This window comes from Alosa sapidissima, chromosome 10 (assembly GCF_018492685.1).
Source record: "Alosa sapidissima isolate fAloSap1 chromosome 10, fAloSap1.pri, whole genome shotgun sequence".
NCBI lineage: Eukaryota > Metazoa > Chordata > Actinopteri > Clupeiformes > Clupeidae > Alosa > Alosa sapidissima.
Genome location: NC_055966.1, coordinates 34650816 through 34664643, shown reverse-complemented (window position 1 = coordinate 34664643; position 13828 = coordinate 34650816). Strand labels below are relative to the sequence as shown.

The 13828-nt window shown below is 39.6% G+C and overlaps 2 protein-coding genes across 8 annotated transcripts in view; one reads left to right on the top strand and one right to left on the bottom strand.

Annotated features, from left to right (window-relative positions):
• Positions 1 to 77: 77 nt before the first annotated feature.
• slc25a40 (solute carrier family 25 member 40) lies at positions 78 to 7146 on the top strand. 4 transcript variants are annotated; one of them, XM_042105708.1, is made up of 12 exons: positions 78 to 215; positions 521 to 585; positions 844 to 945; positions 1107 to 1166; positions 1259 to 1365; positions 2298 to 2365; positions 2750 to 2874; positions 3523 to 3696; positions 4356 to 4465; positions 5530 to 5611; positions 6039 to 6119; positions 6513 to 7146. In XM_042105708.1, exons 3-12 carry the CDS (start codon positions 852 to 854, stop codon positions 6656 to 6658), a joined length of 1047 nt encoding a protein of 348 aa, XP_041961642.1. In that variant the 5' UTR covers positions 78 to 215; positions 521 to 585; positions 844 to 851; the 3' UTR covers positions 6659 to 7146. The 4 variants fall into 4 exon arrangements, with proteins under 4 accessions (XP_041961642.1, XP_041961640.1, XP_041961641.1 ...); XM_042105706.1 differs by having other exon boundaries at positions 79 to 215; positions 840 to 945; XM_042105707.1 differs by lacking the exon at positions 78 to 215 and adding an exon at positions 237 to 310.
• Positions 7147 to 13258: 6112 nt separating this feature from the next.
• The window catches only part of rundc3b (RUN domain containing 3b), a 17813-nt gene continuing 17243 nt past the window's right edge, over positions 13259 to 13828 (bottom strand). For 3 of the 4 annotated variants that reach the window (XM_042105697.1, XM_042105700.1, XM_042105699.1), the window contains one exon: positions 13259 to 13507. In XM_042105697.1, the coding sequence (XP_041961631.1) occupies positions 13362 to 13507 (146 nt within the window). In that variant the 3' untranslated portion in view covers positions 13259 to 13361. The other variant, XM_042105698.1, reaches the window with a different exon arrangement.

Genomic DNA, 13828 nt, shown 5'->3' with positions numbered 1-13828 from the left:
GTTTTGATCTTGCAGTTAGATTTGTTTCGGCAGTTTCGACAAAAATCTTACACTCAAAACAATAAAACTATTTGCACCCACGTTTCAGCACAGCGAAAGCATGTGTTGTACCCATAATAATTGGAATATGATTATTTGCACATATAGTAATATTTCATGTTTGTATATAGTGTGGCAGTGTTTGCACGTACTCCATACCCCTACTGGAATGTGAGGTAATGAAATTGATACTTATGTGATTGTGTAAGTGTACGGAAACTACAGCTGGCATGTAACATGCAACATGGTTATGTAGTTGTACCTCAAAAGTGTAAGTCATTGCTGTCACTCTGGACGGAATCTGTGTTGTCTTTGTGTAATGTCATCGGGCCCATTTATTGTCACGATAGTACTTAATGAAATTCAGTTTACTCATGTGACATTCTCTATGCTAGCTATAGCTAATTGGCAACCGTATGGGATCTAGCACTAGCAGTCAGTGTGCAATTACCTTCGGTAACACTGGCTTATTCTGCAACAGTTGTCGGCCAAATGTGGACAACAAGCTAATGGGAACCTAAACATCCAGAAAGAAGCAGCATTCTGGTAGGAATAAAACTTTTTTGATACATGTTTATTTTTCAGTTGTTGATTATGAAGTTAATGATGAATGGTCATCTGACAAGAACCAGCATGGGTCTCGAAGGATATCAGGAGTATATTAGGCTATCCTCTCTGTTGCTGGAGCAAAGGTTAAACCAGAATAGTAGTCGATAATTTAGTCATGAAATCGATTATACATGTTTGTAGGGATTTCTTTGACAAGATGAAGTGTACTTAAAAATATGTTTTTGAAATAGGTAGGCATCAAGATGAGTTCCCAAAGTTCTCCAGAGCACTCGGATATCACGCCGTTACAGCAGATGGTTGCCTCCTGCTCTGGCGCCATCCTCACATCGCTGTTGGGTAAAGTGATTAGGAACCTCAACCTCTCAAATGTCAGCCACGCCATTGACTAAAACTGTAGACGCACGTCAACACTATTCATTTTAGACAAGCCATGTCTGTAACCAATAAAAACACATTTGCCCTTTGTTTACATTTATTTCTATGCATGTTTTATGCAGTCACGCCCTTGGACGTTGTTAAGATCAGAATTCAAGCTCAGAAGACCCCTTTGTATAAAGGTAAACGGAGAAATGTTGGTCTGTGCTGGCTCCTTTACTGAGCATTTTCTATTATATATGTAAATATATGTTTTTACCTTTTGCACCTATAGGAAAATGTTTTGTATACTGCAACGGACTCATGGATCACATTTGCGTATGTGAGAATGGAAATGCAAAGGCTTGGTACAAAGCCCCAGGGCACTTCAGTGGAACCCTGGTGAGTGACAACTGACAAGCAATGGGCGGAGTCCCTGGGTCTCCTTGGGGTTCAATAAGAAGTTGTTGTCAGTATATGCGTTGAATTCAGGTGCAAAAAGCCTCTAAATGCCACATGTCAAAAATGAGATGGTGAGGGACCATGGTGAGTGAATGCTCTCCACACATAGTATACGTTAATGAAATAATATAGCTTCAAAACCCGCTAAATACCACTCTCTTCCTAGTCTGAAATATCGATTTGTAGACAAAAACCTGTAAGAGCCTGATGTAAAAGAAAAGTGGTCAGATGGATTTAGAGGGTTTTGCATCTGAACTCTTCATAGAATGTAAACATGATATAGAAAGTCTTTGTTTTTAGTGGTTCCAGGCCAATACCAGCCTGTTTATATAAAACTAATGTTAGTTAGACTTTATCTTGTGATGTGCAAGTTGCAACTTTGTCTTGTGATTTAAAGTGAAGGAAACGTAATTAAAGGAACTGTATGTAAGAAATGTATTTCAATTAATCATAAAATGGCCCTGATATGTCACTGGACATTAAGAAATCATGTTCATTTCTAATACTTATATCACTGACAACAGTAGTCCGGCCAGGATATTGTCATTTAAAAAGTGAAGTTACAGCCCTCAACTGATGTTGATGTCATGTTGTGTTTGGGCTGATGCGCCACCCTCTACCTATCTACTAATCACAAAGTCAGTAGTGTTTCAGCATCCGGGTTGCCAGCTATGCCAGTCAGAGGGGGAGGGGATACACCGCTCTACAGTAATTTGAAAGTGATTGTAGTACTAGTTTTGGCCACAATCTTACATACGGTTCCTTTAATTCCTCATCTGGCTGTACCAAATGTCAGCATAGTGTTGTGGAACTACCAGGGAAGTTGGCCCAATAAGCTGTATGTCTTTTCTTGTGTCTCGGATCCGCTTCAGGATGCGTTCTTAAAGATTATCCGTGGAGAAGGAATGACTTCGTTATGGAGTGGGCTCCCACCAACACTGTAAGGAATTTTTTAGCATTACCATGCATCCGTCCTCTCTCATGCACACATCCTCTCACTTTCCTCACTATTGCTAGATATGTGTGCTCTCTCATGCACACATCCTCTCACTTTCCTCACTATTGCTAGATATGTGTGCTCTCTCATGCACACATCCTCTCACTTTCCTCACTATTGCTAGATATGTGTGCTCTCTCATGCACACATCCTCTCACTTTCCTCACTATTGCTAGATATTTTAGTTTGGTTGGTTGATCTATGTGACTGCCTGCAGGCAGACTCATTGAGCAGGCATGTTCTTTGATAGCACAAAGTTGGCATTCTAATCGATATACCTGTGTGTGTGTGTGTGTGTGTGTGTGTGTGTGTGTGTGTGTGTTCCAGAGTCATGGCTGTGCCAGCAACGGTGATTTATTTCACATGTTACGACCAGCTTTGTGCCATAATGAGGAGCAGAATGGGAGAGAGAGCTGATCTGGCACCGCTATTAGCTGGAGCCATCGCTCGGGGTAACATCTGAATTGCATTTCATAACATTACATTTGCATTTCATAACATTACATTTGCATTTCATAACATTACATTTGCATTTCATAACATTACATTTGCATTGCATAACATTACATTTGCATTGCAGTGCATTTCATAACATTACATTTGCACTCCATAACATTACATTTGCATTTCATAACATGCCATTTGCATTTCATAACAATACATTTGCATTTCTCTAGTCAAATAGCTCATGATGTGGAGGGTGGTCCACAGGTGGAATGCATGGGTGTATGTTAAGTTCCTAATAGCACTAATGAAATGCAAGCAGTGAACGTGAGAGAAACAATATTTGGTTATTGTTACCTGAAATAGATAGATAGATAGATAGATAGATAGATAGATAGATAGATAGATAAATACCTTATATGAAAGCAAAACATGATGAGAGAATGCTGGGGAGAGTAAAAAAACAAAACTACCTACCCATTTTGTGTGCATACATTTGTGTCTAGACATGTCTAGGCATTGTATTATTGTATAAGTTTTGTTTTGTGTGTGTGTGTGTGTGTGTGTTTTGTGTGTTTGTGTGTATATGTGTTGTGTTGTGTTGTGTGTGTGTGTGTGTGTGTGTGTGTGTGTGTGTGTGTGTGTGTGTGTTGCAGTGGGCTCTGCTACAGTAATTAGCCCGCTGGAGTTGATCCGCACAAAGCTGCAGTCAGAAAGGCAGTCTTACAAGCAACTCAGTGCCGTGATTCGCTCTTCAGTGGTGAATGATGGTTGGCTCTCCCTATGGAGGGGCTGGGGCCCCACCATACTCAGAGATGTCCCATTCTCAGGTATTCCTCGCCCTATACCTCTCTTTTACTCTGCACTGATATACCAGAGTATGTTTGGACATATTTCTGGTTTCATTGGCACTTATTTTGTTTAGCATGTACAGTATTAGTGGTTTTAGAAGAAATCCTGCATGCAAACATTTATTTGATTCGGTCTCAGACATTTATTTGTTTCGCTCTCAGACCTCCTGGAATTCAGGAATTTACCTGATGAAGGTCTGAGACCGAAACGTTGTGTTATATTCAAATAAATGTTTGCATGCGGAATGGACAGTGTGCGGGATCTCTTCTAAAACCACTGATTCATGACCCATGGTCTTCTCCGACGCACCTATCCCCAAAAAGAGATGTGCAAAAGCTTTGCCACGTTTAATATGTATTAAAATAGTGGCAGTCAAGAAATAAGTCTATTGGCAACATATTGTATTAGATAGATACTTTTGATAGATAGGTACTTTCTTGTCCCCTCAGGAAAAAAGTTTTTTTTTGTCAGTGAGTAAAACATGTCAGGTCTTCATTGACGTGACCATACAGACAGGGTGAACACATAACCATTGAATACATATGCACTGGTCAGTCATATCACATTATTAGTATCTTATGATTAATATTTTATAACTTTCCACTGTGCTACACCTGCACACTTGCTCTCTCTTTAGCCATGTACTGGTATAACTATGAGAAGATGAAGATATGGCTGTGTGAGTATCATGGCACCAGAGATCCCACCTTCAGCATCACCTTCATCGCAGGAGCTCTATCTGGATCAGTGAGTAGTCCTGCCATCCCGTTGTCCATTGGGACAACCCGTAACTTCTGAAATGATGTCACTGCCTCGTAAGACCGAGCTATATGCGTTCTGGTTTGCGTTTGCGCTCATCACAACACAATGAGCCAGAGAGCATGTTATTCACCTCGAGTAACGTAGTGTTGTCTAGCCTTTGTTTTTAGCAACACAGCAACATTGCTAGCCACTTTTACCAACACCAACGGATAAACAACACATACCACGATATTCCACAAACAACAAGACAACGTAACACATACCTTTGAGGCACTGGAATGTGTATGAGTTATTGAAATGGACATTCACATTTGCTAAGCAGCAAAAAGAAGAGTAGAATAGCACAACTACTTAACACAAACACAGGGCGCAGCCATCTTTGTTTTTAAGTCGTAACAACTCTCCTCCGAACTTGGGGGTCCTCTGGTTTGTAAGAGATTGCCTCTCGTCAGACGACTTGAAATGGGCGTGTCGTTGCGGAATTTAAATTTAATTTAACTTAATTTTTTTCCGTTTTTTTCAGACAACTTATCACTTGTAAATGGGCAACGAGATCACAGCATAGCTTCTGTTCTGGGGATCGTGGGTATTGTAGTTCTTGTTCAGAAAAATAAATAAAGGATACCGTAGAGTGGTTGTACTTGCTTGACAATTGCATTTATTTGGTCTAAAAATATGATATATTTAGGTTATTCACCAGTAGCATCCAAACAAATTTTATGGAGGACAGTTGGCCACAGTTTGTTACTGCATTTATTCTTCAGGTGTAGCTTTGTATATTCTCTGCTAGTTTAGCTAGATGGCAGTATGCAGCAGCTGTCATTGGTCTTCAATGAAATCTGAGGGTCAGTTTACCTTAAAAAGAGGAACTTGAAACCTAATTCATGTGATTTAAAAATGCAAAAAAAAAAAAAAAAAAAAGCACATGATCACTTTTTCAGTCATTCTTTTGTTCCGTAAACCCATGTGCTGATACGAGCTCATTTGCTCATTCTCACTGTAGGAGTGATTGCTCATGTGTTTGTGTGTTTGTGGGTTTATCTTGACAGATTGCCTCCATCGCCACTCTGCCCTTTGACGTGGTGAAGACTAGGAGACAGGTGGAGCTGGGGGAACTACAGGCTATGAACTGTAGGTGACAGACAGACAGACAGACTGTTTCAGTGGCACTCTGTCTAAAGGCCATTGTGTTCCATTCTGAGTTCCATTCCTATTGCACACAGAGTTTGTATATGAAGGGGGAATGGAGTTGGAAGCCTGTCATCCACAATAATGCACAATAAGATGCATTTGCAAATGTTTTTGTGTGTGGAGTGGTATGGGGCCCATAAACTAATCGCCGAAAGTCTGAATATGACAGATTAAAGATAATTGCGTCATTATTATTATTTTTCAATATCACTCAAAAGTTTAGCTGGCATAACACCCCTTGTGTAAGTGTATGTGTTAGCTTAATTTTGCATGTTGCATTTTCATTACACTTTACAGTGAATAAGTTGGCCTGATCAGAGACCATACAGTCCTTGGGCCTGATGTGATGTGTTGCTCTCTGTCTCAGTGTCCGCCAAGGCAACGTGCTCGACCCTGGAGGTGATGAGGAGGATAGTGGCTGAGAGTGGAGCGGCTGGACTATTTGCAGGTCAGCACTGTGCTCTAGTTGCGACGTTGTTTAGACCAGCATTTAGTTCTGAAGCTTTTTATCTGAGTTGAGTAAAGCAGCACATTGTGCTGTAGAGTTTGAGCGTGCAAATGTGATGACCCAATACTGTAGATATGCAAGCACATATACTGCTAGATTTGTGTGTGTATTTTATAATATATCTAATATAGTTTAAGTTAATAGCGTTTCTAACAGATTTTCTAAACACAAACCATACATTACTGTATGTCACTCCTCTACGTCCTCCTCTTCAAATAGTAATGTGTCAATTCAAGCCGCCAGCAGATGTCTCCATAACGCTCTGATAGTGGGTATATTCCCATGAACAATCCCTGTAAAAACAGTCCTGTCCTTGTCTCCTCTCCTTCCCAGGGTTCATGCCCAGGTTAATCAAGGTGGCCCCGGCCTGTGCCATCATGATCAGCACGTACGAGTACGGCAAGGCCTTCTTCCGCAAGCGCAATCAGGAGCAGAGAGGAGAGAGGACGCTGGCCACTCTCCACACAAGCAGCTCCTAAGGCCGGACGACGGTGACTCCAGACATGTGTCCACGCAGGGAAAATGAAGTGGAATTTGAAGTGCTTTTTACATTCCTCCCCAGAGGACGCAAAGGGACTGGGTCAGACGTGGGGCCTTTTGACGCCGTTCTCTTAATAATGGCTCCAGAGAGAACCAGTTGTGTTCAGACACGGGGCCTTTTGACGCTGTTCTTTTAATAATGGCTCCAGAGAGAACCAGTTGTGGTCAGACGCGGGGCCTTTTGACGCTGTTCTCTTAAAAATCAATCATTCAATCATGTAACCATGAGTGTGCAACAGTTAGTGCACCTGGACCCAGATCAGTCATTCCTTGGACTGGTGTTATAAATGCAGTGTCTTGAAAGGTACAGTAAAGGCCCATTCACACCAAGAACGATAATGATAACTATAACTATAACCATAACGATAAAAGCGTTTACACTGAACAACGATAAACAAAGTCTCTCATTGTGTTAATAAATGTGAGGGCTAAAATTCGATGGGTTCTAATTGGCTATTAGCATTTTATCGTTGTGAAAATCGCTCTGAAAGTGATCCCCGACGATATCGTTCTTCATGTCGTTATCGTTATAGTTTATGTGTGAACGTCGTCATTCATATTAACGAGAACGATATTTATTTATAGTTATCGTTATCGTTTTTTGGTGTGAATGGGCCTTAAGAAAGAAGGTCCGCACACTTGCTCTCCGTTTATTTTCTTTTATTTGATTTCAATCCCCACACACGTGTGTGGGGATTGAAATCCAAAAGAAGAAAATAACCGGAGGGCAAGTGTGCGGACCTTCTTTCTTACTGGATCTTGGACTTTTGGCTCCTGCACCTTAATTAGGACGTGCGCACGTTCCCAAACTGAACTACGTGTCTTGAAGGGTAACCATATCTAATGATGAAATGCCCTCTCACTGAGGTGGGACTGATCTAATCAGAGTGATCTTGTTTGTTGAAACTGAAATCTGTTCCTGCCCCACAAAACCAAGTGCATTGTTGTGATTCTATGCTTGTTGTGATTCTATGCTTGCTGGGGTGCCATACCTGAAATGTAAATTATACTTTAAAAAAAAAAATGACATCCCAGTAAATCAGTTTTCATTGTGAAGAGGCCGTAACTACCATGAAGCACTTTTGATTACACTCAACCATATGCACAATAAGGCAGCAGCAGTGAACTACTTTTATTAACAGTGAATATGCAGATGGTGCTGTGAAGCCAGAAGAAGAGATCTTCTCACCCCGTTAAAGGTCTTTGGTGTTTCCCCATGATGAAGCTGGGGTTGTGTTTGAAGCATGAGGACAGCTGTGAGCATGAGTGGTCAAACCAGAGCTCTGTGATGATGTGCTGTCCCTTACCTGTGCCAAATTACTGTGCTTCATCACTCACAATGACCATTATGACTCCATGCAGGTCTAATCAAAGATCTTAAAGGTATACTATGCAAGTTCAGGTATTTTCAGTGACTGTAGTGCTCCCACTAGATATATGGCATGGCTGGTTCTCTCGTTAGGGACTGGCTATTATGTTGTATGGCTATGCTAGGTGAACGATTCCCCCATTACTTGGCTTGTAGGGTCTTTTTTTACCCTACAATGTTCAGTGCTTTGAGTAGGCTACATGATAAAGCGCTCTACAAATAAAATGTATTATTATTCTTATTATTATTATTATTATTATTATTCATAAGGTTATATTAATGTGAAAATCTTGCATAGTGTACATTTAAGTGCTGTGGATTCCGGCATCGAAATGAGCATGGCGCACTCCGCTTTCGGCATTCGCTTACATTGACAACATTATTCTCAATCCAACCCTGCAAACCATCTGTGCTGTCACAATGACCATTATGACTCCATATCGTTCTAATCAAAGCGCTCTAGAATCTTTGGTTCTAATGGGTCTCGGAAAGCCTGGATGCCACCACACCACATTTTAACATTTTCTTGAATTTCCCCTGGGGATCAATAAAGTATCTATCTATCTATCTCTATCTTTAACAGTTGAAATGCAAAATGGAAGTTAAACACTCGATTCCATACTTAACACCTGATTCCATACTACTACCAATACCTCAGACCACATAGTTAGGAACAAATAATCTAGAAGTGTCAGTATAAGGTTGAAGGATAGTCACTGAAAAGTTACAATCATATGCACCTCAGTCATTAACACGATCACTGGTCATCTATCTGTCTTGTATTCTGTTGTATTCTACTTGGTAGTAGGCCTACAGCAATAAAAAAAAAAAAAAACACTCTTGCCAGTTTTTGTTTGTCTTGTTTTGTAAAAAGTTGCATAGACATTTGGATATAGTAGCCAACAGGAAAACCTGTTTCAGTAATCGGAGTAAAGCCGGCTGGACTTATTAAATTTGTTTTTAATTGTGCTTACAGGGAGAAGATTGGATTGGTCATTGTTTGTTGGCATGTATAGTTGGCTCAGAAAGAATTATTCGTAATTTGCACGTAGTTTGGATGTAACACAGAGAATATTCAAAGTATGTTAACCAAAGTCGAATGTGCTCTCTGTAATTCTGGAAGCATACTAGGTTCCTGTGAAGCTGTTACACAGTAAGCTGTCGACCCACACAGCCCACTGAACATGGTACAACTCAAACTAATCCACAAATCACATCAGGGAAACCAACAGCAGGCATTTCCAATGAGGGATAAAATTGAACACAGATTTGTTTATTCAGTTTCAACCCCTCTGAACAAAGGTGGAGATGATCCATTCAATGTCAGTCAAGAAAATAATCCGTAAATATTCAAAATAAAACTGAACACAAATAAGCACTAACGTAATGCGTTATAACCGAAGGAGCAGACCAACTTCCTAACAAAAGAACACACTTTGGCAGAAATCCTCAACACATGGATTCTAGAACACGCAACTGTGAGTCATAAGACTTTGACAAAGATGCTATGAGCTTAGTCTTAACAACAACAGTAAAATGGCAGCATGCTCTCATGTATCAGACAATATCAAACTGTTTTTGACTTGAAATTTGAATGAATGTCAGTCAACATAATTGTTTCTGATTTCACACTAAACATGTTAGGCTTATGGCAATTACATTGACTCTTTTAATAAAAAGACAACTGTGGATGGAAGAAGCCTGAATCCTAATTACTCATTCACTCGGTGCCACTCTTAATGTTCTTCTCTTAAAGTCAAAATTTCTATGTATACTTATATGTGGGACAGATGTGCTGACATTACCATAAGTTATGGTCAATTGGCATAACTAATTGAGACTTGTAATCTTCATTAAAGAATATGCATGGACGGATGGACAGTGGACTCTCTGACATACCTATGAAATGAAATAAGCTGGGTCAAAAAATACATTCACATTACGTTCTCATGATTTGTAAACATTTCTTTTCTATGAGTAAAATGATGAGTCATTTCTCTGACCCAGCCGAGCTAGAAGGCTTCATAATAATAACAATGCTGAGACAAGCAATAATGGGAGCAACACTCAGAGTGGAGAGCATTTTTATCTAGTGCAATTCGCAGGATCTGTCCTCGAAAAAGCTTTTCTTACAAACTAAATAAAAAACACATGGATCACTTCCTCTTTAAATAATACAGTGTCATTCTTCCTGTCCTGACACTTAATACTGAGCCGTTACTATAAGCTGGCCCCTTCTTTAAATACCACCCCGATGTTAGGGGAAGGGCATTAGGTATTACTGTAATGTGCTTGTATGGAACATATCTGCTCCACTGTTCTTACAAGTCTCTCCTACCCCATGCAGATATATACAGCCATCTTATTTAGTCCAGCTTCAACATCCCACTGAAGTAGCAACCCTCACATTCCTGCACGGCCAAGTTTATTTTTTTTCCACTGTTTGTTTGAAAAGCTGCCCTAATTGAAAGTGAAACTAAATAACAATTACTTCCTACCACTAAGCCAATGAAAAGCCTTTTGTGGCATGTGTGGCATATATTAAAAGTGAGTTCCCCATGTCATTCTCTCTCTCTATCTCCCTCTCTCTCTCTCTCTCACACACACACACACACACTTTCTCTCTCTTAACATTATCCTGAGGAAGGATGCAGGATAAATACAACAGGATTATTCCCAACACAGCTCTTGTTCTAACTGTGGCACAGTGGTTTACCTCAATCTCAACTCTGAAATCTCTTTGGGAATAAATACCAAATGAATAATCACCAGAGCAGATCATATGATTAGAGTTCCTCAATATCTGAAATAATGAATGCCATTTACATAACATTGTTGAAATGCATAACACAGTGGTTGAAGCAGCTTTTGACCTCTAAAATGGACTAGCCTGTCAAACAGACGGAAATAAGATAAATGTACCTTATCTTGACCAGGAGATTTTACTCATATCTAAGCACACTTGCAACTGTAGGCTAAATCTTACCAGATAAAATATTAATCCAGTCATATAGTCATACTGAATGCTATTGATGTACCATGGCTGGCATATTATCTGAACTAATCTAAACATGAACAGGTCCAAGAGATTAATACTGACATGGATGCTACAAGAGCGAACACGGTTTGGAAACAGTTTTGCCAATAATTCTCTGATTTAGTTGTCTTAAAATACAGACATTTTGCACATATCAGGTTACTTTGAAGTGTTCCACTTGTGATATCAGTACAATTACAGCTTTTGAGTGCTCAAACTGTAATTCATATCAGTAATGATTTTTTGGATAGATTTCCAGATAAATAAACAGATGGGCTGCCTGATTTGTATTTTGAGCCTGTGACTTTGAGCCTGGTGTCTAATATGATTTTGGTCTGAAAAATTATGAATTCCCACAAACCAAGGCCACACACACACAGGGATCTACCCTGATCACTTTGAAATTGCACACTTAAAGCCGCATTATTCAGGGGTTTTGTAACTTCTAATCTTCTAATTCATTTGAAATGTTAGGCTTCTCAATCATGTGGAGGAGATTAAAACATACATGTTTTTCCTACTAGTGGCCAAAGGTACTGACATTCAGTATGCTGGGTCATTACGGTATATTGTCTTTCTGGTCAGAAACCCGAATCAGAAAAAGTTGGGACGTTGTGTAAAATGCAAATGAAAACATAATATGATACAAGTCTTGTAAACCCATATTTAGCAGCAAAAAGGACATAGACAACATGTCAAATGTTTACTATTTAATGGAAAATATATAATCATTTTGAATTTCTTGCCAGCAACATGTTTTAAAAAAGTTGGGACAGGGAAAGTTTACCACTGTGCTGCTTCACCTCTTCATTTAACAAAATTCTGTAAATGTTTAGGAACTTAGAAGACCAGTTGCTAGTTTTGAGAAGTAAAGCCCATAAAATTCCAGCCCATAAAATGATTGTCTTTACAGAAACAGGTCTTGTTTTAATGCAGTGCCATCTGAGGTTCCAAAAGACCATGGCCATCCAATATTGTTATTGTTTGCATATTTCTCTGGATGTTCTGAATATTTTAATGATATGTACTGTTGTAATGATGAATTCCCTAAATACCTCATAATTTAATGTTAAGAAACATTAAAATAACATTGCTACATACCGTAATTTGTCCACACAGGTTTACACAGAGTGATGAATACCCCTAAATCTTTACTCTACCTCTCTGGGATGCTTGTTTTCATAGCCAATCATGTTGCCAGTTACCAGTTGTTGTTTTCTTTATCAGTACACAGCTTTTCCAGCATTTTGTTGCCCCCGTCCCAACTGTTTTTGAAACGTGTTGCTGGTATCAAAACATATATTTTCCATGAAAAAGTCAAATTTGTCATTTTCAACATGTAATATGTTGTCTGTGTCCTTTTGGCAACTAAATATGAGTTTAAAAGATTTGCAGATTATTACATTTTGTTTTTATTCACATTTTACACAACGTCCCAACTTTTCTGATTTGGGGTTGTACTTGTATATCTGGGGTGGTGTGTGTGTGTGAGAAAGATATAACTACAGGATATGAGAAACAAAGTAGGCCCTGTTTTGATAAGAATTGATATATTAAAAGGAAATATGATCTCTCTCTCTCTCTCTCTCTCTCCCTGAGAGTAAGGATCCTAATTTCTGTACACTCTGTTCTGGCTGGTCTATTGGATTGGCTTGAAATGGTTTAAAATTGTGAGGTGGATATCATCAGTCTTATATGTCCTAAAGCGATTAGATTACTTCACACACACCTAATTTATCTCTCTCTCTCTCCCTCTCTCTTTCTCTCTTTCAAAAAGCACAATGGTTACAGCAGCAACAGAGGAAAGCCAAGACACAACATAGAGGGGAAAAGGTCAGGAAGTTGTGTTCACCGTCTTCACACACGTCAGTACTGATCTGTTTGTCTGCATCAGCAACCTAATGGTCTTGCTTCTTCAGACTCATGAGGAGGTACTATTTTTAGTCTATCCAGCGGCACTACTAGTCGAAGCTAGTGTCAGGACAGAGTGGAGTGTGACGCTTTGGATCAATAGGTTCAATACGTTCTTCTCAGATGTTCAGAACAGTATTCGAGTAAAATACTGATGCCATGACACCAACCTTCTTTTGGTTTCATGGTTCATGTTTTGATGTTGAGATATTTTTTTTTTTCGTGGGATGCAGATGTTGTTTCTGGCTTTGGCTGTTCAAAGAGGTTCAGGTGTGGTCCTGGTCTAAAGAGGTTTTGGGAAAAGGCTTTTGGGGGGGGGCGGGGTCTATGAGGGCGTCAGTCCTGGACTGGTGATCTCAGTGGTGGGACTAGCCAAACACTCACTAGACTTGAGGCTGGTCAGAGACTTAAAACTGCCCACAGACGTCAGAGAGCCACAAAGCCCACGCAATGATGGAGTGTCCTCTTTACCTGGAAGAAGAACAAAGACATACACACATGCATACATTACAGAACACTGACCACACACCATGGACACTTCTCATATTGACATACTGTATGTAACATTGGGCATCTTAAAAAAAGTAGACTACTCAAATATGTTAGTATGACTAAACCACTCATTAGACTTTCAGTACAACATATTAGCAGCAGCCCATCAAACAGCATCTGGCAATATTCTCTGCTCAAGAACAGTTCATTTTCAGTGTGTTTTCAGAGCATTTCAGTGTAATTACAAAGGTAAGGCAGAGAGTCTTATTGATAAAAGCATAACGTGAAAACATGGACCGA